This window comes from Ruditapes philippinarum, unplaced genomic scaffold, assembly GCF_026571515.1.
Source record: "Ruditapes philippinarum isolate M1 unplaced genomic scaffold, ASM2657151v2 ctg5002_1_1_1_1, whole genome shotgun sequence".
Lineage (NCBI taxonomy): Eukaryota > Metazoa > Mollusca > Bivalvia > Venerida > Veneridae > Ruditapes > Ruditapes philippinarum.
Genome location: NW_026856161.1, coordinates 2,082 through 27,337, shown reverse-complemented (window position 1 = coordinate 27,337; position 25,256 = coordinate 2,082). Strand labels below are relative to the sequence as shown.

The 25,256-nt window shown below is 31.0% G+C and overlaps 3 protein-coding genes and 1 long non-coding RNA gene across 4 annotated transcripts in view; 3 read left to right on the top strand and 1 right to left on the bottom strand.

The window, feature by feature from the left end:
• Nucleotides 1–1,361, bottom strand: part of LOC132745631 (uncharacterized) — a 54,841-nt gene extending 53,480 nt beyond the window's left edge. Inside the window, exon 1 of the mRNA XM_060734580.1 lies at nt 1,247–1,361. Coding sequence (XP_060590563.1) covers nt 1,247–1,276 — 30 coding nt within the window. The 5' untranslated portion in view covers nt 1,277–1,361. The remainder of the gene's footprint in view (nt 1–1,246) is intronic.
• Nucleotides 1,362–1,421: 60 nt separating this feature from the next.
• Nucleotides 1,422–10,472, top strand: LOC132745633 (uncharacterized). The gene is made up of 2 exons (XM_060734581.1): nt 1,422–1,520; nt 9,894–10,472. Exons 1-2 carry the CDS (start codon nt 1,512–1,514, stop codon nt 10,470–10,472), a joined length of 588 nt encoding a protein of 195 aa, XP_060590564.1. The 5' UTR covers nt 1,422–1,511.
• Nucleotides 10,473–11,233: 761 nt separating this feature from the next.
• On the top strand, nt 11,234–21,625 carry LOC132745629 (uncharacterized). Its single transcript, XM_060734578.1, has 4 exons — nt 11,234–11,422; nt 11,616–11,710; nt 12,069–12,194; nt 21,511–21,625. Exons 1-4 carry the CDS (start codon nt 11,251–11,253, stop codon nt 21,574–21,576), a joined length of 459 nt encoding a protein of 152 aa, XP_060590561.1. The 5' UTR covers nt 11,234–11,250; the 3' UTR covers nt 21,577–21,625.
• On the top strand, nt 15,063–20,158 carry LOC132745632 (uncharacterized). The gene is made up of 2 exons (XR_009627880.1): nt 15,063–15,147; nt 15,344–20,158. It is a non-coding gene; the product is annotated as an uncharacterized LOC132745632 (long non-coding RNA).
• Nucleotides 21,626–25,256: the final 3,631 nt, after the last annotated feature.

The following is a 25,256-nucleotide window of genomic DNA, read 5'->3' as shown; positions in this document are numbered from 1 at the left end:
AATTTTCCTTGATTGTATCTCATGTTAAGTTAATGAAACAAAAGGAAATAACAAAGACAAAACTTGTTAAACATTTTTAATTACAATAGAGTAGAGAGACACTTGGCTATTGTTTGTTTTTCTAACAGCAATTATAACTTTTTAAAACATTGTCAATGTTAGACTGGCAACGTGTAATTTCTCTTATATTCATTACATGTGCATGCTGTTATTTTCATAACTATAGATAAAGACAATAGAAGTGCAATTAGCCTAGATGTCCCCTTAATCCCTTATTTTGCACATCTTGCTATATATTATATATATCTATGGCGACCCTTCTGCAGTACAGTACAGATTATAGGATTATAGTGAAAGTACAACTCATGTATTCACGATTCCTGGAATTTAAATTTGTTTACACACTGATCGATATATATGTCAGCACAGGTTAAAAAGGGCTGTTTTTAGAACATAATTCTCTCATTTTATGAGGGTTAAAGTGTACCCTATCCATCTATTACAGGCCCAAAATTTTATGAAGCCATTAGTTTCCCTATCCATCTTTGAAATGGGGCCAAAAGTTTCCCAATTTTTTTAGAAAATGGGGCCATAGGTTTTCAAATTTTGTATCATAGTTTGGGGACCTTTCTGTTGAAAAGTGTCAGAGTTAAATCGTATACATATACATGCACAGTGCGTTAACTGGAGTACAGGTATCAATTACCCGCATGCCCGTTGATTGGCTCATTTTTGCTGGGACGGCAGAGAATGAAAGGCGGCAAAAGTATTATATTCAGATGCTCTTTCATTGGTTACTTTTTCTGGGGTTTCATACTGTGACAAGAGGGAACGCGTTGTTATGTTTGACAATGATACATTAAAATAGAAAGAACACAAAAACACTCGGCAATCTGATTTACCGCCCCTCGTACAAATCAGATAGCCTCGTGTTTCGGTGCTCTTTCCAGTACTTATCAAATGGGGCCATAATGGCCCCCTTCACTACTGCCTTTTCCGTTCACATCCAATAAACAAATGAAAACGTGATTTGTTTTTATCTGTACATGGGTAGAATTTGCAGGCAGTCATAACAATATTTAGTTGTTGTGTGTTTTTTTTTGTTTTTTTTTTATTATTATTATTATTATTATTATTTTATTATTATTATCATTATTATTATTATTTTTATTATTATTAAAGATATCTTTTCTATATTCAGTTTTAAATAATCCTTGTAAAAAAACAAAAAACAAAAACAAAGTACCTTTGTAACCAATTCCGTCGAAGCCGCCATATTAACAGAATGAAATTGCGCACTGCGCACCCGTTTTTGCGCTGTGGCCTATTTTCCACCTAGTGTACTTTTTATTCTAAGTTTAGATTATGTCCGTACTTTGTATTATCTTCCCGATGTACGCGATATACATTGTGCGGCCATTTTGTCTGTATCACTTTTGTGTAAATGATTTATTTAAGTGTTTCCTTCTGTAAACAGAGACAGACAACGAAAATATTAGCTGTGATAGAAAATGGCGTTGGTATGTTATAACAAGAAGATGTTTGAGTATTTATTCTAATTTATTTACTTATCTTTATTTATTATTTTTTGTTAAATATGTTTTTTTGATAATGTAAAACTCAATATAATTGATCTTTTGTAAGTTTAACTAATAAATTATGCGATTGGGTATTCATCTTTTCTATTTTTTTTATGCATTTGCCTATTCTTATATTTTTAATTTGAATTTAAAGGTAACAAATCATGTCATTATCATTTAAAGATATTAAAATGAGGTTTCGTTTTTGTGGCAGCCTTTAATTCTTATATAGTGGGGCGGGAAATAAGGTCTCTGCTGTCAAAATAGTGCAAATTGTGATACAAGCATGAAACTTTCAGGAAATTATCTTTAAACCATGCAGATTTCAAAAGTGAAGTGGGCCCAAAAATATCTCTGCTCATTCAAGATGACCGCCATTTTCAAGATGGCCACCATATAAATTTGATGTACACAATAGCTCATTCATTCCATTTTTTTGTACAGACCTGAAACTTACACCAAAGCATGCATATAGTTTCCCCTTTTCAAAAATTTAAATCTTAAAGCAATTTCTCTTGTATATTTCTTCAGAATCCAAGATTGCGTCCAATATGGCTGCCAATTTTAATGAAAACTGATATATCTCTTTTGTAGTATAATTTTTTGCGTATTTCCATATAAAATTGTGAAATATATTAGAAAAAAATCAAAGTTTAGGTAAACCACATTGTTAGTCATGTTTTTAGTTTTTTGTGCCAAAAAAAAAATCTTTAAAAAATCAAAGAAAATGTGCCATTTTTTTTTTTTTTTTTTCATTTTTCTCTAACATAGTTTTCTAGGTCTATGTACAAAATTCCAAAAGTTACATAGTTTCTTAAAGTGTATTTGATATTCAATCAACATGTTTTATTGTATAATTGTAACAAAAACAAACAAAAATGTGAAGGTTTTATACTTATTAAAAGTGGGTGGGGTAAATCTATCAGACAACTGTAGTACAAAATAGTGTTTTTTTTAAAGAATTCTTATGCAAATATTCACTGTAAAAATATTTTATTGTATTAAGGTATTTTTGTTTTCCTTCAGGTCTAGAGGGTGTACTAAAATATCAATAAATGCAGATACAATCATATGTATACATTCAGTTATTAAATGTGTTTGCATGATATAAGTTGTTTCAATAGTCATAATATAATTTGATAATTGTACAGAAAGAAGACTGAATATTCATCAACGAACGATATGTTAGATAAAATCATGCCTGGGCCTTAGTGAAATATTGTCTATTTTTGAATGCAATTATTTCCTGCAAAATTTAGTCTTGCTAAAAGCTTGTAACAGAATGATTCAAAGTTATACTTACTTGCACATCATTTTAACCAAGTAAAATTTAATTAGTACCGTCCATTTCTAATTACTTATGTAGACATGATATTTTCAAAGGAAACAAACATTTAGGCGACTGATACATAATATTATCTAATGACTATGTGTGCTAAAATAGGTATCAATAAAACCGCTTGACCCACATACCAAACATAGCTTATACTTTGGAATATAAACTAAATGTATTCCTACTTTATTTTTCCCATAAAACAAGAGAGCATTGTTGACCCTAGATCACGCGCCCAAGACCCACTGCTGGAAAAGGTCTATAATTCTTTTATACTGAAGAATGCTAAAATCATATAAGGAATATCTTTTTTTCACCAGTCATGATTTAAAGAATCATGTCCAATAACTAGGCTCTCAGAACTACAAGAAGACTCATACAACAGTATTCCAATACGAGTCCATGTAAAGTAAGTGATTTTGACCCTATGCCAATAGTTTATAATCTTTATATAGCATCACACTGTTATGATATACGAAATTTTCTCTTCTCTGTGCACATAGTTTCGGAGAAAAATTTTAATATATAAGTCAATGTAAACTAAGTGACAGGGAAAGCCATTTTGGACTGCAGGAACATGATTTAAAGGCCCTCACGAGGAACACAGTTTTTAAAGACTTGTGTAGGGAGTCACAAAGTTGTTTTGTTGTTGTTGTTATTAAAAAAATCAACAAACAAACAAACTATAATGCCTAGAGCTTAGATAGTCAAAATATAACCTTGCCAAGTAAAGAAAACCTCTTTAAAAGTTACATAAAGCACTTTTCGATCATTAAGTGTACATGCAATAAAAAAAATATTCTCAAAATCAAAATGCATGGAGCACAGGTACTAAACTGGCATGTAGCACCACCTTGGGTCTTTATTAACACATTTAATGAATCATGCTCATAGAGCCACCTGGGTTCACAGAATTGTATAGGAAATCACATTAAAAACATCATTTCTATTACTTTGATCATTTTTCTACTTGGAGGGCCTTTATCAAAATATTTATAAAATTCACTCAAATCAGGGGCTGTTATCAAAGTTTGCATAAATTTTCTTAAAGGTATATTGGTTGCGCTTGTCAAATATAAAATACTTTTACCGTCTAGTTTTTATTTTATTAGACTTTGAAAATACAAGGTACCATATTTGATAATAAATTTGGTACAATTTAGCCAATAAATACCAATAATAATTTTATAATTATAATGAAACACTTTTTCCTTATCAAGTGTGATCTGACAGACACAAATAATGTTCAAAGAAAAAAAAAAAAAGTTGCCTCTTCCGGGGCTTGAACCCGCGCCCTTCAGTTTCAATGCATTTGACAGTAGTTCTAGCCTATTTGAGTACTCTTCAAAGTGGAGGTTATGCATTAGGTGGGTCATACCTTAAAGATGTCAAAGTTAATTTGATAAAAGTTGTAAACAAATATGTTTCCAACATCACTATAGTTGTTTTAATTTGATCATTTCAACATACGATATACAGCTTTTTTCATATATTGAAAACTGTGATTTACATGTACCTTACTATCTTACAGGATCAAATTTATTATTATCAAAATGATAACTTCATGTTAATAATTAAAGTTGACGCTAGTTGACGTTGGGGACATAGAATCCTGAAGAGGCTTGAGTAAGAGCGCATGCGGCCCGAACTACGGGCGTTGCTTAACAATAATTATAACAACGGATGACACGTGGATTAGGTTTTACGATGTAGATTATATGCTGGCAGTTTTCATCTCCAGGACTATAATAAATTATCTAGAAATAATTGAACTGCGTGCTTTCAGTAAACCCATATATGATTCTTTAGAATGATAAATTTTAAAGATATAAGATCCCAGCGAACATACTTATATCGGGCCAATATCTACGGCACAAAGGTGACATGTGTGTGTGTTTTTATGCCCCCGGGCATATAGTGATTGAACCGTCCGTCCGTCCGTCTGTCCGTCTGTCCGTACGAGGTTAACCTAGAACGGCAGGTTGGATTTTTCTAAAGTTCTACCTGTACCAATGGCTTCTAAGTTTACACACTTTCTAATCAATACAAAGTTCACGATCTGGGCAAGTTACATATTCATATTTACCAAGTTATGGCCCTTTTCAGCACTTAGAAAATGAATAAAGGTTAACCTAAAGCGGCAAATTGGAAATATCTCAAGTTCAATTGGCTTTATAATTTCCACACTTATCAATACAAAGTACATATTTAGTAGGTTGATACCTTTGATGGTCCTATAATTTTTTGTGGAGTACATTTTTACAGATGTATTGACCTTATTCTATAGACAGATGTTATTTATAATTGATAGAAACATAAACTTTGATGTAAGTGGTCAGTTGGGTCAAGGTCACCAGTTCTATACAATAGATTTTTACACATTTGCTCATACAGCCTTTATTAATTGATAAATACATTTTATATTTGGTAGGAAGATAACTTGCATGGTCATCATTTTGATTGGGGTAGGGATCAGTGAGTCAAGGTCACTTGTGCTAGAAATAGATATTTACACTTTTGCCCATACAGCTTTTATTTATTGACTGATGTCTTTCATATTTGGTAGGAAGATAACTTGCATGTCATTCTTCTTTTGGATAGAAATAGGGGTCAGTTTGGTTAAGGTCACCAGTGCTAAAAATAGATTTTTACACTTTTGCCCATACAGCCTTTATTTAATGACAGATGTATTTCATATTCGGTAGGAAGATAACTTGCATGAAGTTGAATATTTTTCATCTTCACAAGTCAGAACAATGACTTGGCAACTTATATTTTTCACAATTACAAAATGCTATGACTTTGTCAAGCTATATTACTTGTGTTTACAATTTTTGGCAATTTTTCTGTCCTTAACTGAGTGAATGGGTAAACATTTTTTGAAATATTGCTACTGACAAGAATTTGAGCCGGGGGCATTTTTGTTTAACAAACACGTTCTTGTTTTATTTATCTCGTGGCCACGAGATACTATGTCGTGGCCACGAGTTACTATGTCGTGGCCACGAGATAGCTAAGTCGTGGCCAGGAGATACTATGTCGTGGCCACGAGTTACTAACTCGTGGCCACGAGATAGATAAGGCGTGGCCACGAGTTACTAAGTCGTGGCCACGAGATACTATGTCGTGGCCACGAGTTACTATGTCGTGGCCACGAGTTGCTAAGTCGTGGGAACGAGATACTATATCGTGGCCACGAGTTACTAAGTCGTTACCACGAGTTACTATATCGTGGCCACGAGTTACTAAGTCGTGGTCACGAGATAGCTAAGTTGTGGCCACGAGATACTAGGTCGTAATCACGAGTTACTAAGTCGTTGGAACGAGTTAGCTAAGTCGTGGCCACGAGATAATTTACCAATCAGAATACACTTTATATATTATGAATTTTTTAAACTTAACAACTTACTTTTACATGCAACATTAATCTTTGAAAATACTGAAGACATTCTCTTTGAACTTGTCTTTAGGATCATATTAGAAAGTCACCCTCCAAGGCCCATCAGACATTAATTTTGACTATAGCTCTTTGTTGGGACAATTTTTGGATCGAACTGGTCAGTCTGTACATACTACGGCCTGTTAACCTTGTTTATGCGATAACATGAGAAGGAAGTAGTCCTGGTTTATTTTATTTGTAAGGGACATTGCCCATGGACAGTAAATAGCCTATAAGATAAAATCCTTGTCTGGTGAATAATTTAGAAAGGATAAGCCATGGTTAATGTAACCCAGAAAGATCATTGCACCTGATCAGTAGGTGATATCTAATAACTTCGAGGTCATTGGGTCAAAAATCAGGGTCACAGTGACGCTAAATGTGAAATGATTGACAAGTCAATAAGTTGTATAAATGGCACATTTATAGGCTGGTTAAGAAGGGGCATCCTTGTACTAAAGCACATGTCTAGTTAATTAGAGAAATTCATATAAATGGTGTAATCTGATTGGTTATTTATCTCATGGCCATGACTTAGCTATCTCGTTGCCACGACTTAGTAACTCGTGGCCACGACATAGTATCTCGTGGCCACGTCTTAGCTTTCTCGTGGTCACGACTTAGTAACTCGTGACCACGACATAGTATCTCGTGGCCTCGACTAAGCTATCTCGTCCCCACGACTAAGTAACTCATGGCCACGACATAGTATCTCTTGGCCACGACTTAGCTATCTCGTGGCTACGACTTAGTAACTCGTGGCCACGACATAGTATCTCGTGGCCACGAGATAAATAAAAACACACACATGCCACCGAGATATCAGCTAAATGTCGGAATATCGCAGTCGGCAACTTCGGTGCTATATCGGCTCCATGGCTTTGCCGATTTATTGTTGTAAGTATTTTTCTCAAAATGGTACTTTTCTAGCTCACCAGCCATCCTAGGAAGTTGGCGCCTGATTTTTTCTCAAATACTACTGGTAAATCTATAAATTACATTTACTTTTGAATAAATACATTGTTGTAGCATTCGGCGTCAATGATATTTTGAACATATTTTTGAATTTCATAATTACCTCGCCGAAAATTGTTTTGTGATACATTTTCGCGACTGTTTTTAAATTGTTACATGACATTTAGCGACTGAGAGAGAAATTGAATAAACATCAAATGATAATTTTCTTTTGATGTTTATTAAAAATTATAATTATGATAGAGATTTCAAATGAAAATTTTAATCATAAAAAATGAAATATTAATTGATTTAACAATACTTAAAAAGATCGAAATGAACAGTGGCTGCTTGCCTTTTGAAGGGACACTGTTTTTAACCTAGTCCTTTAGTAATAAAAATGTGAATATATCATTTATGTTGATATATTTTCTGTTAGTATTATGTTTGAAACATGACTGATTCATTGCAGGTAAATAATCTGGCTGTGACATGACAAACAGATTCCTGAATCAGAGTGCTGACAACTGAAATAGCTGGTTTTGGAGAAAGAAAATGTTATTTTAGAAGCTAAATATGACCAATTGATGCAATACAGAGTCCTAGGCAATACTTAGAATGAGTAAGTAAAGGTTTTCTAAGACAACAAATTTTATAATAACGAAAAAATAATTATTCAGCTTAAGATTTTAGAGTTATTGTGTAAAGTTTCATCGTTTTTTTTTTACTGATTTATTTACAAAAATGTTTCAAAAGAAACTGTTTTATAAATAAATACTATTTATATATGTGTTAAATATAGGTCAAGACAATATTTGTAACTTGTATCGTTAGTATATACAATGTATATGTGTGTTCTTATAAGGTTTCTTTTCAATTTTTGCTCCAGAATGTAGTGATGAAAAAAGAGTGCAACAGTCTCCGAGGTGAAAATCAATAACAGGAAATAGCGTCCTCTGACAAATGATCAAGACATGGTGAAAATAAAGAACGTCTAGAAAACTAAACAATTGAAGAAGTTAATATATATCAGGACTCCTGGAGGAACCACAATTCACACTTGACATTATTAACTCATTTACAAATCACAAAATGCTGTTTTACTCTATTCAACATGATAATGTGAAAAAGGTAAGCTATAGTCCTTTAAAGTTTTACTCAAACTGTCTGATCTAAAATACAGTTACTAAATATATCAAAGATAACAGCTTAACACTTCCTAGACAGATTTCAGGTCTACAGGATGTAACAAAAAGCAAAGGAATAAGTAAGAAAATTGCTATTGAGCTTATTTTATCTAAACAAACAATAGTATTAATATAGCAAGGTTGTGTTTGCCAGTCAATTGACTAAAGTATTTTGTTCAAACATTTTTAATTTTGACTGACGTTTATGTTGAAATCGTAAGGTAAACATACATGGTTTTTCAACATTGTAATACGTATATGTATATATATTGTGCATATGAATGTTTAATTTTGCTGATGTAATAAAAGGTTTTGCAAAATAAATATATGTTCTGTTATATGTTAAGAAAGGAAACCAATAAAAGCCGACTTCGGATGCCGATATCGGACCGAAATTGTAGATGATATCGGGCCTACCTTGGCCCTATATGTAATGTTTGCTGGGATGGTGCCGTTTATTTTCTAGATGTTAATCAGCAGTGTGGAAGCGTGCAGGATCACTACCACGTAACTAGTTAACCTCTTAAGCTGGTAAAATAATAAAAGTTGTTGGCACTAATATGCATTTATTTCCCGTTATAATCTTTTATTTATTGAAAAAATTAACTAGTTACGTAACTAGTTAACCTGATAACTAACTAGTTAATTACAAGGTTAACTAGTTACGTAACTAGTTAACCTCTTAATTAACTAGTTAGTTATCAGGTTATCTGGTGGCAGAAATATGCCTACATAGGTAACACATTAAGACATATACAGATTATAGCACCTTATATACAATGCGGCCTCAGATCTAAATTAAAACAATCAAAAAGCAAACAGAACATCAGTGAAGCAGAACATCATCGTTCTAGAAATAAAAAATGTGGACTTAAATTCTACAGTAAGGACAGCAGAACTTATTCGGATAAAGCATATTTCGGATACACATATATTACACAATAATAATTAAGAAAGAAGTTTCGCACGTAATTTAAGTAATAAACATTATTCGGAATTCGTGTTGGTCAAACCTTGTCTCTGGCTGGCTCACTGTGTGTATTTTGTTCTACGAAAAGGTGAAGCTGGTGACGTCAATGAAATTCCCCTCTCATTCTTTGCACAGGGTACGATGTCATATTATTTATGTTCATTCAAATAATACACATCCCTTTAATCCCTTAATTGAGTAAAAATGCCAGCATCAAATGTAAAAATAATACCGGCATCGGATCTTATTGTCACACATGTGTGCCAATGTATTGAATTATTTCTCTCTCACCTTTCTTGTTCCAAAGCTTTATACCTATTGGCTTAAATTAACATTTTCAAAACTTTACAACAATTGACCATATATCTTGTGCCGTTACATTTGTACCGATTTACTAAATGATGCATGTTTATGAATAATTTACTTTCAGGCAATCAGAAGTTTACCGGAGCAGCTAAGGGACATCTCTAGATATATAAATGATTATACCATAAAGCATAAACTCGATACCCTTTTTAAAGACGCAGATGATCTCAACAAATGTTTAAGTAATGCATTTGTAGGCAATGGGAATGAAGTTTTAGAGCAATGGAAAATGCTTTCACAGATGTCTTGTCCAAGCCAAATTGAGATTGAAAAATTATCCAACACATTGTCTGCATTTGAAACAGACCTTCGATGTTGTACTCAAGGAATATTTGAAATGAAAAAAAGCATTAACAGTTTCATTGGAGTCAATCAAGGTGCAATAAAGCGTACGGAAGATGAAATCAAATCAGCTAAAATTGAAGTTGATGGATTAGATAAGATTATTAATATTACGGAAAAAGAAATAATTAAGTACGAGGAAGAAGCTACTAATGAGGAACGTGATGCTGTTGACCTGGAAAGTCGAGCAAATGACCTTCAAAGTAAATCACAGCAACATGTAAACAATGGATTCCTATGGGGCATTGGGTCTGCTCTAGTAGGATTAGTATTTGCACCTTTCACATGTATGTTTACTTGAACAGTTAGTTTCAAGTTTTCTTGATCCTTGCATCTGTCGAAATTGTTTTTGACATTCCTCTAAAGTGGGGGGAATACGCATAACAGCCAAAATTTGCTAGGGATTTTTGATATTCCTGAACCACGAACAAAAATAACTGACAATTCTTTCGGAGCAAATCTGTAACTAAACACGTCATATTATTTCCAATAAACATGTTATATTTATCAGGCAAATATGTTTTTAAGAAAAACATGAACAGATTTTAGATTCAAATTTAAAAAAAACTATATCATTTGCTTTATGTATTTAAAAGACTAAAACTAAAAGGATTATTTTTACAAGTATATTCTAATTAACGCGTTATATAGTCCTTCTTCGGTAAAATTTGCCTTTGGTCAGTGGTACAAAATTTCGCTAAAATATGAAAAGCCATTGCGGTATCATGGCAATGCGTACGTTACTAGCATAAACAATTAAATAATCTATGATAAGGATTTACAAATTCTTTATATGCTTGCAATGTTGTAAGTGAAGTAAACCACCATACTTTCATGTGATCCATTTATTTCGTATTCTGAAAACATCTTTACCTTTAGCAAAAAGAGATTTTGTTACTTTATAACATTACATTGAATATTGGATGCTAAATTACAGCTATATCAATGTTGAAAAAAAAAGATTTATATATATATATTCACTTAATTTATAGTGGTACTAGTATATTAAAATCTACTTTGAAATATGTCTTTAAGCTGGTATATCTTTCCGAGCTGGGCTGTATTTGGCACGCATTGGTATGAAGGTAAACTATGATAATGCATCTGAATGTCTGATTGCTGCATCAATACTGAGAACTAGTGCAGAAGACATAAGATCCACTGCTAGAAGCAAGAAGACATTAAAGGGAGAATTAGAATCAAAGAAGATCTTGAAAAATACTGAGCTGCAAAGTTATCAAATTAAGATTGGTATTTATTTTTGTCAATATGAAGTAAACCATTTTACCATAAAATGTTTATTCTTTTACTTTATTTTGTGTACTCACTTACTATTCCTTCAGTCGTTTTTCTTCTTTTTATTTTAAAGATTTAATTGTCAGTCTAATATAAAGGATAACTGATTTTGCATTTAAATAGCTAATATGTTGTCTTTTTATTTTAGAAAATCTTTCAAAGACTTCCGATCGACTCACCAGTCTTGAGAATCTTCTAATTCCATCTGTTGCAGGCTTCGAACGCGCCATTACTATTGCACAGGTTAATAAAACATCTGTATATTTATAATGCAAATACATGTTACTGTCTTGAACACACTTGACAAGAACTGTCATGTTCATTTAATTAAAAAATACTTCTTATATTTAGAATATTAGATATTAAGTGGTGTCAGTTGATAGTGTGTGAAATGTTTTGAATTTTCGAAAGCTTATAAGTCCACAGATGAAACGCTAAGTACAAAAATGTATAGTGTTTGCTTTTTTTTTTGGGGGGGGGGGGGGTTCTTTTGGTTGTTTGTTTGTTTGTCTGTCTGTTTTTCTTGTTTGATTATTTTCTTTTCTTATTATTTTTTGTTAATATCATAGTAAACTTTAAGTGACTGTGCGGCCTTTTTAAGGATTTCAAGGACATAGTTAATGGGGCAAGTTTGCAAGGTGACTCCTTCCGACTGATAAAAGAGGTTTTCATGGACTGTCCTGGTGATCTATACGACGAAACCCACGAAGAAATGCGCAAGTTGAAGGTTTGAATCAATTACAATATATATAAATCTTTCGCTGGTGATAACTGTTGTCTTTCTTTATTTTCAAACGTTCTTGGTGTCTCAGCACTTTATTATTTAGCTGCATTTGTGTTGTTTTGGGGTTTTTTTTGTTCTTCTACATGTTTACCATTCTTTAATATATTATTTCAGTATCCGTACATAAGTACTGTAAAATAAATGAAAAGAGATGTTGCATACTTTTGGTGTTTGTCCTCTGATGCATCAGCTCTTTTATCTTTTTAAATTGTATGATTTGCCTGAACTGGTACGAGAAGCATAGACGGTACGAAAATGGAAGTGAGCCATTTTTTACTTCGGACGAGTATCTTTTTACAGACATACAGATATTTCTTGTGTTCAGAATGTTACAAAAATCTTAAATCGTCAGTTCATTTGCTATGCTTGATAGATGCTAGGTACATATTTTGCAAAATGCATTGTTTGTTTTTACTTATTTTTGGAGTGGTTTAGCTCATCTAAGTACGAGTGATATCAATGTGGTCATTTAAAACGCTTCCTATCGTAACGCTCTTTTGTAAAGTGAGGTTTCATAAAAAATTTAACAGATCGCACTTAAGCATCAGTGTGTGTGAAGAACTTTGATAATTACGATGTAGCAACTTCAAGCAAGCATCTACAATTATTTAAAAATGAAGCAACTTTGGTAAAATGGGATCACCAAAATGAGCTAATAATTTAACTCCATTGTGGTCTTTCCTAGCACTGGGACTCTTGTGTGCCATCCGTCAGGGTCATTTGCTTTAGAATATGTTTTTTTTTTATAAAATATAGTTTCTTCTTTAAATTTGATATCCATTTATTACGTACGTAGAGTTCGTGAATAGTTCTAATATTATAGTTAAATTTGTCAAACTACAATGTATTTGTCCTACATCACTTACTGTAATATTTACAAACAATATATATAAGCTATGCCGAATAGCATCAGCGAACTTTATGCGCCGCCACGGGAGGTACGGGTTTTAGCCGTTCGTAGAGACGGCTGAACGGATAATAGCCCTACATAAAATCGTCTTGAACCAGTTAGCAATTACTAAGAAGCGTAGAAAGAGGAAGCAAAAATTTTTAGAGAAAGTGATTTGATATTTAGTGATATTATATAGCTAATTTTACGGATATTTGTGGATATCATAAGACACACAAAACTTAATCTGGAAAGTACCAGGTTGGATATATTTGTTTCTTTGGTGTGATTACCACCGATTGTTTAAAAACTTTGTTTTCTTTATCTGTTTATATCGCCGACTGTCACCGAGTCAAAACGGGAATATGGCATTGGGTCGTATTCAAACTGGAATACGTGTGGCTGTTTTAGGTCACAGTTTTATTCGTCGGCTGCATGAAGACTTTAAACAAAATTCATATCCCGCAAACTACGATTTGGAAGAGTGTTCCGTGGTCCACTTTGGTATAGGTGGCTTTAGAGTATGTGATGGTGATGCAGTTACGTATTTCAGCTCAAAATTTGGGGATTTTCTGAGACAAGTTGAGCCAAACATCGTACTTCTTCAATTAGGAGGTAACGACGTCGATTCAGTAAAATCTTCTCTGGACATTGCCAATAGAATTGAAGAAATTACAGCTCTAATTATTCAGGAGTATGCTGTAGAGAAAGTTGTAGTGTGCGAAATATTCACCCGTGCTCGACCAACGAAAGTTACGTCAGATTTATTTGAACACAAACGCTTGCATTCAGTATCAATCCTGCAAACTCTTTTGGATATGCATGATAAAGCAAGATTCTGGAAGCACAGAAGGCTGTTTTACTCACAGACTCCCATATTCCGGAAAGATGGACAGCGACGCTTTTACAGGTCCTTGAGACATGCCATCATGTCAGCTGTTAGATCGGTCATCAAGGATCGGTCGTAGGGGAGTATTGTTAATTTTTATTTTTTTGGTATATTAGTTCATCATAAAACCTGTCTGTTGATAAGAAGGTGGAAGGGAATAAAGCCAGTATAAATAATATGATATCATAGAATAGAATATTATAGCTTGTAGAGTCACTATATTCATAATATTATTTATGTTATCATGAAGATAATGAATACAATATAGTCTTTACAGAGACAATTAACTTAATTATTGTTGTCTGAGAGCCATTGGGCTATAGCAGAAATTTTATAAATTTTTATAAGCCATAAATAGTCTTTAGCAAAATTAAAAAAAAAAAAAAACAACAAAAAACTCCAAAGTGAAATATAAACAGACAATGATCACAATCACTTAATGTCTACCATTATAATGTTCAATTGTTTGGAACACTTTCTGTGCATATCACATTAAGCACAGATCTTTAACTTTATTCAAATTATTATGTTTGTTTTCTTTGAGCCATTGTGCTTTAGCACAGCTATATTTTCTGTGAGCCATTTAGCATTAGCACAGGTTTTTATATTTTTCTGCGAGTCCTTAGGGCTTTAGCGCAGGCTTAAATAACATGTTTTCTGTGAGCCATTGAGCTTTAGCACAGGTGTGTATATTTTCTGCGAGTCCTTAGGGCTTTAGCGCAGGCTTAAACAACATGTTTTTCTGTGAGCTATTGAGCTTTAGCACAGGTTCTTATATTTTCTGCGGGTCCTTAGGGCTTTAGCGCAGGCTTAAATAACTTGTTTTTTCTGTGAGCCATTGGGCTTTAGCACAGGTTTTTATTTTTCTGCGAGTCTTGAGGGCTTTAGCGCAGGTTTTTTTTTTTTTTTTTTTTTTTTTTTTTTTTTTTTTTTCCTGTGAGCTTTTGAGCTTAGCACAGGTTTTTATTTTTTCTGCGAGTCATTGAGGGCTTTAGCGCAGGTTTTTATTTTTACTGTGAGCTTTTGAGCTTTTAGCACAGGTTTTTATTTTTCTGCGAGTCATTGAGGGCTTTAGCGCAGGTTTTTATTTTTCTGTGAGCTTTTGAGCTTTAGCACAGGTTTTTATTTTTTCTGCGAGTCATTGAGGGCTTTAGCGCAGGTTTTTATTTTACTGTGAGCTTTTGAGCTTTAGCACAGGTTTTTATTTTTCTGCGAGTCATTGAGGGCTTTAGCGCAGGTTTTATTTTTTCTGTGAGCTTTTGAGCTTTAGCACAGGTTTTTATTTTTCTGCGAGTCTTTAGGGCTTTAGCGCAGGTTTTTATTTTTCTGTGAGCTTTTGAGCTTTAGCACAGGTTTTTATTTTTCTGTGAGCTTTTGAGCTTTAGCACAGGTTTTGTATTTTTTCTGTGAGCTTTTGAGCTTTAGCACAAGTTTTTATAATTTCTGCGAGTCCTTAGGGCTTTAGCGCAGGCTTTAATAAATTGTTTTTAGAGCAATTAGTCTTTAACATCATTCTAAAAAAAAAAAAAAAAAATTTTTTAATGACTGGACCGCCATAAATTTATGTTTACTTACTTAATGTGTGAATATATCTTTTTAAATAGCATAAGCACTTAGGTTATGAAAGAGGAAGATAGAGAAATTGTCTGTCTGGCAGTAATTTGTCATGGTCATTAATGCCAGATGCAAGATGCCTTGGAAGTAAGTTAGGGTCATAAAACTTTGTTCATGCTTAATTCAGTACCCCTGCAGAGATATTGGTATCATCAAACAGGATAATAGTAACATTGAACTGTGAATTCTTTGATGTAGGCATTGATATACATTCTCATCCCTAAGATGTCCATGCTTTATTGTATTGCTAGCTAATTACTTTATCAGTATGGTTAAGCAAATGGAAGTAGAATGATCATAAACAATAAAAGATAAAAATAAATAATAATGATAATAAATATTTAAATACAAAAGTAAATAAATAAAAAATGAATACATATTAAACAAGTGAACAAAGTATTAAAACTTAATACATATCTATATATGTATATATTTTGTTATATAAGTAAATAATAAAAAAAAAAAAAATAATAATAATAATATATATATATATAATAATAATAATAATAGATAAAAAAAAAAAACACATATATATATATATATATAAGAATCATAAAAATGTTATTAATTAATAATAGCCAGAATTTTAATGGGTGGTATCTCTTATATGGCAACATGAAATTAAAATGATTAAAAACATAAGCATATATTAATTACGAATGAAATAAATTATGGATTTATTCTTATTAAGAATTTAAAGTGTTACTATTTTTAATTTAAATATTTGCGGCAAAGGCCATGCCTCCAGTGTCATGTACCAGATTATATTTAATCTGGTACTATTATAATAGTAGTCAGTTCCTAATGAATTGATATTTAATGTTTCAGCGGCAAAGGCCTTGCCTCCATGTCATGTACCAGATTATTATATTAATCTGGTACTATTATAATAGTAGTCAGTGTTTTTGATTTTGTTATGAATAACAAAACCTTAAATAAATAAAATATGGCAGTTTTATTATAATTATTATTATTTTATTTTCGTATCGACTGACCGTTATACTTCAATACAATTACTACCGACATACATATCCGCTATGTAAAACAACAGTTAAGGAAATATACCTTTGAAAATGAATTTATGTTTTTGTTTGAAAAACAAGGTACTTGTTCTCTCTCATTTATTTTACAGGAGAGCCTTGAAGAGAATCTACAAACTTTGCATACAGCTACTAGTAAATACAAAATTACGGAAGTACCAGTGTACGAGATTATACCACAAAAAACATTAAAGAAGGACATCCACATACAGGGAATAATTAGTTGTTATAAAGGAAATAAAACCTAAACATGACCACAAACAATCTGACGGATGGAAACACTTAGATGACTGTTCTTACATTCCAGCATTTGGAAAAAAAAAAAAAAAAAAAAAAAAAAAAAAAAAAAAAAAAAAAAAAAAACAAAAACAAAAACGATTTCTTCAAAAATAAAACTGATGCAAAAACAAACCGACTCCAAATATTTCAATTTTTTAACATTTCTTGAGTGTGAACCATTTCATAAATCTTTCATATAAGTACATGATAAAATACATGAGGCACCTTGAGGAGTTTGACAATTTTACATATCATGTATACAATATCATTGGTGAGACTTTCTGGATTACAACTTTAAGACTCTGACACCTGATCTGTGATATCTTGTGAACTTTACCCACTGCTACCATATTGGGGTGTATGGTAATAAGTAGACAATTCATTTAGACATAAATTTAAAAGTCGAAAGAGTATTAATAACACACCTTTTTTTATACTGACAAACTCATATTTTATAGTGACTGATTGTCATAATAACATAATAACAATTTAGTTAAATTTCAACAAATGAATTTTTTTTTGTAATATTAATTATTTGTTGGAAGTTCTCGTTGCGATATCGGCTACAAGTTACATGCAAGTCTGATAATTTACATAATTTAGCATATACCATTGCCTGCCTGCAATGCAGAAATGATAATCATTACAATATTACATAACACTGCTGATAGTACTATTGAACACATGCAATGTTAGTTGATGGGTAATCAATATCACTGTAGTGTAGCGTAGTTTAAGTACCTGTGTTAATTAATACCACATGTAACAAATCGTATGGATGATTTTATAGGCATTTAATAGGTCCATTTGTTAGACTTATCAATCTGAAACTTACTTCTGAAGCATTTAAAGAATTATATTCATTTAATTCAGTACAACTGAATTTATAAGATGGTAACGATTATGAAAAATTACAATCCTAGCGTGTGTTTATTATTAACGTCGAAAGTGTTATTTACATTATATGTTATTCATTTAATCACGAGTTTCTTTATAAATTTTAGAAATACTATACATTGTTATTTTAACACATATTTGTTGATAAATAAATGTGTTGTTTTATTTACGACACCATTTAAACATATTGTGATGTATTCTAAGTATATTAGCAATAATATGCGTTATTGACGTTAAAACATTCCCTAAATTGACTACGTATGTAACACAGTGATATTGTGTCTATAACACATTTCTAATTTGCAGCATCATTGTGTATGTTTAATATGAGATGCTAGAATGAAAGATATAACTTTTTGGTTGAAATTGATTTAATTTGACAACATTGTCAAGATTTATGCATTAACGATTTACAAGTTAATAGATTTTAATCTAATAGAGTGAATATGTGAGCATTAAGATAATCCCAGTTTACGACACTAGCTTAACATATGGGGGTGTATATTAACTACATGTATGTGTTGTTTAAATATTAATTATACTGTATACATTAATTATAAAATTATATTGTATTTTATTTTCAAACTATGCATCCTGTACCTAATAAATATGTTGTTATGAGACAGTACTTGTTTAGATATTAGTTTAACATATTGGGGTGTATGTTAAATATGTAGTGTTTAAATGTTAATTAATTTTAACTTGTAAATTGAATTAACAATTACCTAAAGTTTGTATGTTCTTTTCGAACTATGCATTCACTTAAGGAATAAAATGTCTTAATAAATTAAATCACAGTTAGACTAGTTTAACATATTGAAGTATATGTTAACTATGTATTGCTTAAATGTTAATTATAGCTTATATATTGAATTTAGTTTATCAGTTTAACAAATCAAAATGTTTTTGTAGTTTAACGCACAAGAGTGATAATAAACTATGTATAAATAACACGTTAATCCTAACTTTATTTTGAACTTCATGTTTACTTAAGAACAGTTTGTGATAAATATACATTGATAAGATGAGATAAGATAAGATAAGATCTGTTTATAGTGACTCTAATTTTAACATTCTTGGTTTTTCAAGAACAATACTAATAGTGATAGTAAGTGTATTTTTATATGTATATACTTTTATATGTAGACAACAAGATTTTTCATAATTATCTATATTTTTGTCTGTAAATTGTAAAGTAATCTTTATGTCACAATTCGTTTTATTAGTAACCATCACCAATTTCTTTAAGATATGTTTTTCAAGCTTATACTGTAACGTTAATTAATCTGTTCTATATGTCTAGAATTTACAACTGATTATTTTATATGTCTGAAATATACAACTGTATATTTCTTTGATCTTATGACAGCACAATAACAGCAGGAGGCGCGCAAATCGTACACTTTTGGACTTTTACCTATATAAGTTTCCTTTTGTTTTTGTTTTACTTTCTAATTTTGCATATTATCATTTTGTACTCAAAATGCATTAACTTAACTTTTATGTTTAGCAGCCTACTTACTTGAAGTAAAGGGTTTGTAAAATATTTTTCAAGGATGTAGCCCTACATCAAGTGGTACTAGACACAAGATAAAAGGGCACAGGTTTCCAGACTATGGTTTTTCCTGGGCGAGTCGACCACGATTTGAAAAATATTTATGATCAGTAGTTTATATGATATATACAATATCTTTATATACAATATTATATATACAATATCTATATTTTTACATACATGTGTAAATGTGGGTGTTTTTGTTGTCCAACTTTGTGTCATTTTTATAAAGTTTGTTACAATTGTTGGTTTTTGTTGTTCGACTTTGTGTCATCTATTATAATGTTTACTACAATTGTTTTCTATATAAAAGCGTATTTGGAGTTTATTGGTTAATCTTTTGATTATATCATAATCTATTATTAGACAATAAAGACGGCCGGTATCATGCTGAACATTGTTTATAATGATGCAAAGACTTTATTGTTAACTAATTTAAAGACTTTTAGTTGCTGGTGTAATCTGGACCAATCCATTATTAAAATTGTTAATACCATTATTAAAATTGTTAATATTTTTGTGGCATATCGATCTAGGCAGTCAACACATAATGTCAACATTTTAATTTGTACATAATGAACATCACTTGCTTGGGCTGGTGACAATAGTTATAACATTGTGTGTATATATATTCGGGTCACTTGCTGGGGCTTGTGACAAATGATATGTTTGATTATTATTTCATTAAATATCATAGGTTGGTTAGCTTCAGTTAAAAAAAAAAAAAAAAAAAAAAAAAAATAATACCATTAACCAATTTTTATACCTTCGGGAATTCTCTGTTAAATAAGCCCTTTATTGGTTAAAGTTTCAAGATCATTAACCTTGGTCTTCTCTCCTATGCAGTGAAATGTGGGGAAAAGCTAGTCTAATTCTAGCTTTTATGGCGTTTTTCTTACGAAACCCTCACATTTCTTACTATTATAGTAGAACTCGATTAATTATTATTCCTACATGTGTATTTTCTATATTGTATTAATTTGCATAATATTGATGTATGTACTATTCTTTGCACATGTTTAAGTATTGTTGGTTAAAACAATAAACAGAGGCCATACCTTATAGTATGGTATGGCCATTAAACACAATTTGATAGTTTGTTATTCCTCGCGTGGCGGTTCATAAATATAAGCTATGCCGAAAAGCATCAGCGAACTTTATGCGCCGCCACGGGAGGTACGGGTTTTAGCCGTTCGTAGAGACGGCTGAACGGATAATAGCCCTACATAAAATCGTCTTGAACCAGTTAGCAATTACTAAGAAGCGTAGAAAGAGGAAGCAAAAATTTTACCCTCCTCCACCCCCTTCACCACAACAAAATTTTAAGGGTCTCAGTGTAACCCACATATTTCAGTGATTGTTAGAAAGATAGGCAGTATTTACTTTTTTATACATGCAATACTTTCTGTAACACTTGTAATGTTAATGATTATGTAAGGGGGTGTTTTTCTTATGAACCCTTCGCATTTATTACTATTATAGTAGAATTCGATTTATTATTAATTCTACATGTGTATTTTCTATATTGTATTAATTTGCATAATATTGATGTATGTCCTATTCTTTGCACATGTTTCAGTGCGTTTTTCTTACGAAACCCTCACATTTCTTACTATTATTATTATAGTAGAACTCGATTAATTATTATTCCTACATGTGTATTTTCTATATTGTATTAATTTGCATAATATTGATGTATGTACTATTCTTTGCACATGTTTAAGTATTGTTGGTTAAAACAATAAACAGAGGCCATACCTTATAGTATGGTATGGCCATTAAACACAACGAAACCCTCACATTTCTTACTATTATAGTAGAACTCGATTAATTATTATTCCTACATGTGTATTTTCTATATTGTATTAATTTGCATAATATTGATGTATGTACTATTCTTTGCACATGTTTAAGTATTGTTGGTTAAAACAATAAACAGAGGCCATACCTTATAGTATGGTATGGCCATTAAACACAATTTGATAGTTTGTTATTCCTCGCGTGGCGGTTCATGAATGTCGGTATGTATTTTCTATTACTTCAAGTGATTTTGAATAATGTCAAATATACCTTATTGCCAAATATGTTTATTTCAGACAAAATGGAATGATCTGAAGCAAATGTTCGCAAGTTACAGTGATAATCGTGGCATAACGTTTTAAAACAAACAAATATTTCAAAGACATTTGACCAGGATATTTATCTCTACATTCGATTATAGTTTTGATTATGTCTTGTAGTTTTGATGTTTTTTTCTCTTTTTTTGTAAATTGTATAATATGTAAAATTATGACTATATAATTATAATATGTTTATGCATGTATATTGACCTATGTTTATATGTATTGCATGTATGGAAGAGGAACGTAAGTTCAATTCCTTATTGTTGAATAAACGTGTTGTGTTCTGTTCTGTTCTGTTCTGTTAAAAATGGATGTAAATACTATATACATGTATATAAAATATTGTGTGTGTTATTGAACTCAACATCATGTCATTTAAGTAATGTTATTACAACTTATGTTGCATAATGACCTGCAAAAAATTATTTATTTGCTCTGAATGTGTCTTTTTTTCTGGAACACGTGTTTACGATACCATGGCAGCTCTTGAAGTTTAAATACTGTTTTTATTCTTAAAAACACTTTGCGATCCAATAATGGAATAGTAAAATCTTTACATGAAACAAAAATTGAGTAAATAATATAGAATGAGCTTTTCTCATGGGAATATTATTTTCATCAGAAATTGTAAAAACGGCCACCACATACAAAGGGTATTTGAAATGAATTCATCATTGTGGCGCTGTAGTTGTGGTTATTTCTGAGTAAGAGATTAGCCCAACCCTTCAAAAAATAATGTTTGTATTTTAAGGCACATAATGTCCGATAAATGAAGAATATTTTTTCTGTTGAAAAGACAAACATGTTTTTTATGTTTATCAACTAAAGAAAATAACGTTGAATGTGGTATAAATTATGATAAAATTAGCAAAATGTTAACAAAGTGGATGTTTTTACTTCCATTTGGAATAATAATTTATTTGGAATACTAATTTACAATAATTGTACTTATATGTTTATAAATATTTTTTAGTTCTTATTTAATTTTGACTTTTTAATTATTTTGCAAAATCCCTTAGAAAATAATAGAAACCACCCTTTTTGTAGAAAATGTTAATTTTTGTTTAAATTTTAAAAACTTTTCCCCAAATGAACCCAAAACCTATTTTTAGAATATTTATGTAAAAAATTTTGATAAGCGAAATGGCATTTTTAAGTAAATTCTTTTTGGGTTTCATCTGCCCAATCTGATGCCCCCCTTTGCATTTGCCCCCTTTTAATGTATGTGCGGGCCCCCCTCGGGGAAATTCAAAAAAGTTTTTTAAACCGGGGCATCCCTTTTTTTTTCCCAAGAAGTAACATCTCTAAAAGTTCTCTTAGGTTAATTAAGTATTTAATTTATTTTAGGCACTTTGGCATTAAGTATAAACCTTAGAGATTATCTAAATTCACTAAAATATTTTTGATAAATTTCTAACTAATTTTAGTAATTTCTTTTTACAGAATTGATTCAGATTAATTAACATCTTTTCTTTGTTTTAAGTGGCAGCCATCTTGAATTATTAGATCTTTATTTTTTGTTGATACAGAATAGAACAGGACTTGCTACTATTTAGGTTTACTAGTTTAACAGCACAAAATCATTAATGACATTTTTCATATGTTCAGTTATAACATTTCTAACAACTTTTAACTGGTTTACATCTTTTATTTAGCTAGTTTACTTTGAAAATAACATTTTTGGATTAATATTAACAGTTTATATTTAAGTACACATTGATAACTTGTTAAGCTTTAAGTAACATATAGTTTAGTGTAAATAAAAACTTCCACAAAACTTTGGTTGATTTAAGTTTATTCAACATTTGTGTTTTGTTTCCTTTTGCATTCAAAGGGTGGCGTCATCCTGATGATCAGAAAGTTATCCCGTTAAAGAGTACTCCTGAGCAAACTAAGAACATCAAAAAGTAAATATTTAGGTAATAAGTAACTCATTTCTATTTATAGAAACAGAAAGCTTTTTAATTTTCAACAGCACGTCAATGGTGGCAAGTGGGATAGAGGCCTCCTTCTATTTTTAGGAACACTTATTAATACATAAATTTAATCACCGCAACAAGAGAATGAAGATTTTATATTGTTAGTTTTAGGTCTTTTTTAATTTGTCTCCTAAATCATAGCCGCATGTTCTTAAAATGATAGAAAGGCCATTTAATGAACCGAATGGAAAACGGTGTTATCAAATTGATTGCACAGAAATTAAAATATCAAAATGTGGTAAAATGTTTACTAAGTTAGTTAGTTTATAAGCTAGCGTCAAGAACAAAGCGCACGATTTTGTTAATATTATAAAAAATATTTTTGAAGACCAAATCTACACATAAATTATTTGAAAAAGGATGTTTATAAACTGACATAAACACATAACACAATATTTTTTTTAATGAAAAGGTTGATAAATCAATTTGAAGATTGTCTAGCATAATATACATGGAAATATATTGTGTTAACGTTATCTTTATTTACCAAATTTTATTTTAGATTTTTCTATGTTGTCTTATTCAATTTGTTCTCCATTGATAGAATATGTCGTTTACGTTAATTACTGAATGCTTTTTAAAGGAATATCTTATTTCAATACTGTAAATGAAATTGATTTGATGAACCTACAATTTAGTCGGTTTTGGTTTTATACATAATGGCGTTCATTTTCTAATTCATTGCCTGCTAAAAAGACCCTTCCCTATTTAACTACTATCTATCTACGATCTAAAATTGAAAAGCGAAGCATATAAAAATGTAAAAGTGGATTGGTCTTCAATCGATGGCACACAATACCTTAAATAATTATGTTATTATATGTGACAAACAAACTGCGAAAGAATTATATCTGTATGTTAACGTTGTTGTTCAGTGACAGGTACATGATCTGACATTAGATAATTATACATATGAGAAAAGAATTGTTTTAGAACAAAATATTATCATTCATTCGATAAATTCTATAAAAATCACTTTGAACAACTTTATTTTCAATGAAATATTCGTAAATATATCTAAATGATTGATGTTTGTTGTTGTTTTTTTATCAATATTTGAATTTTGTATTGAAAATATATCCATTGTAGACCAATCCACTTTTAAAAGCAATCATTTAAAACACAGATTAAATCAAATATCATTAACTATAATAAGTGGGGTGAAAATCGAGACATGGTATCGGTGTAATGATAAAAAAAATGAAACACTTGAGGATATTCACTAAAACTATTAAACAAAAAGAAAACATTTTTGATGAAACTTGAAAGTTGATAATACTCAAGTTCGATCATACACGTTCATTCAATTGACACATGAACAAGCATGTTTAAATCAAAAACGATATGACCTTTGATAATCATTGCGAATTTGATAATAATGATAATGGCGGTATTCTTCAACATAAAACCATGTATGTATACATTTGTATAAAAATCATAACAAAAGTATTTTAATGCCCGGGTGCTAGACAGTGATATAAAAATAAGAACAATTGATAATCTACCCAAGGCCAAATATATCTTATTGTTCAATTGTTAACATAACACACCGTTATTCAACCAATGCATCTAGACACGATAAATTTAATCAAAAAACTTCTGCCGTTAATTCTCGCAATGTACATTATTTTTTTGTGAACACTTTAAACAAACTCCCTCAAATAGCTTAAATGCACAGCTTTTCAAGAAAGTAGTTACAAAATGTTACTGGAAAGTCACTAAAGGGGCATCATTTTTGAA

Excerpts from the sequence above, each read along its gene's own strand:
- LOC132745629 (XM_060734578.1), top strand. The coding sequence starts at position 11,251 with ATGAAGGTAAACTATGATAATGCATCTGAATGTCTGATTGCTGCATCA. Across the intron at positions 11,423-11,615 it reads AAGTTATCAAATTAAGATTG|AAAATCTTTCAAAGACTTCC; the intron begins GTATTTATTTTT and ends TTTTTATTTTAG. Across the intron at positions 11,711-12,068 it reads GCGCCATTACTATTGCACAG|GATTTCAAGGACATAGTTAA; the intron begins GTTAATAAAACA and ends GGCCTTTTTAAG.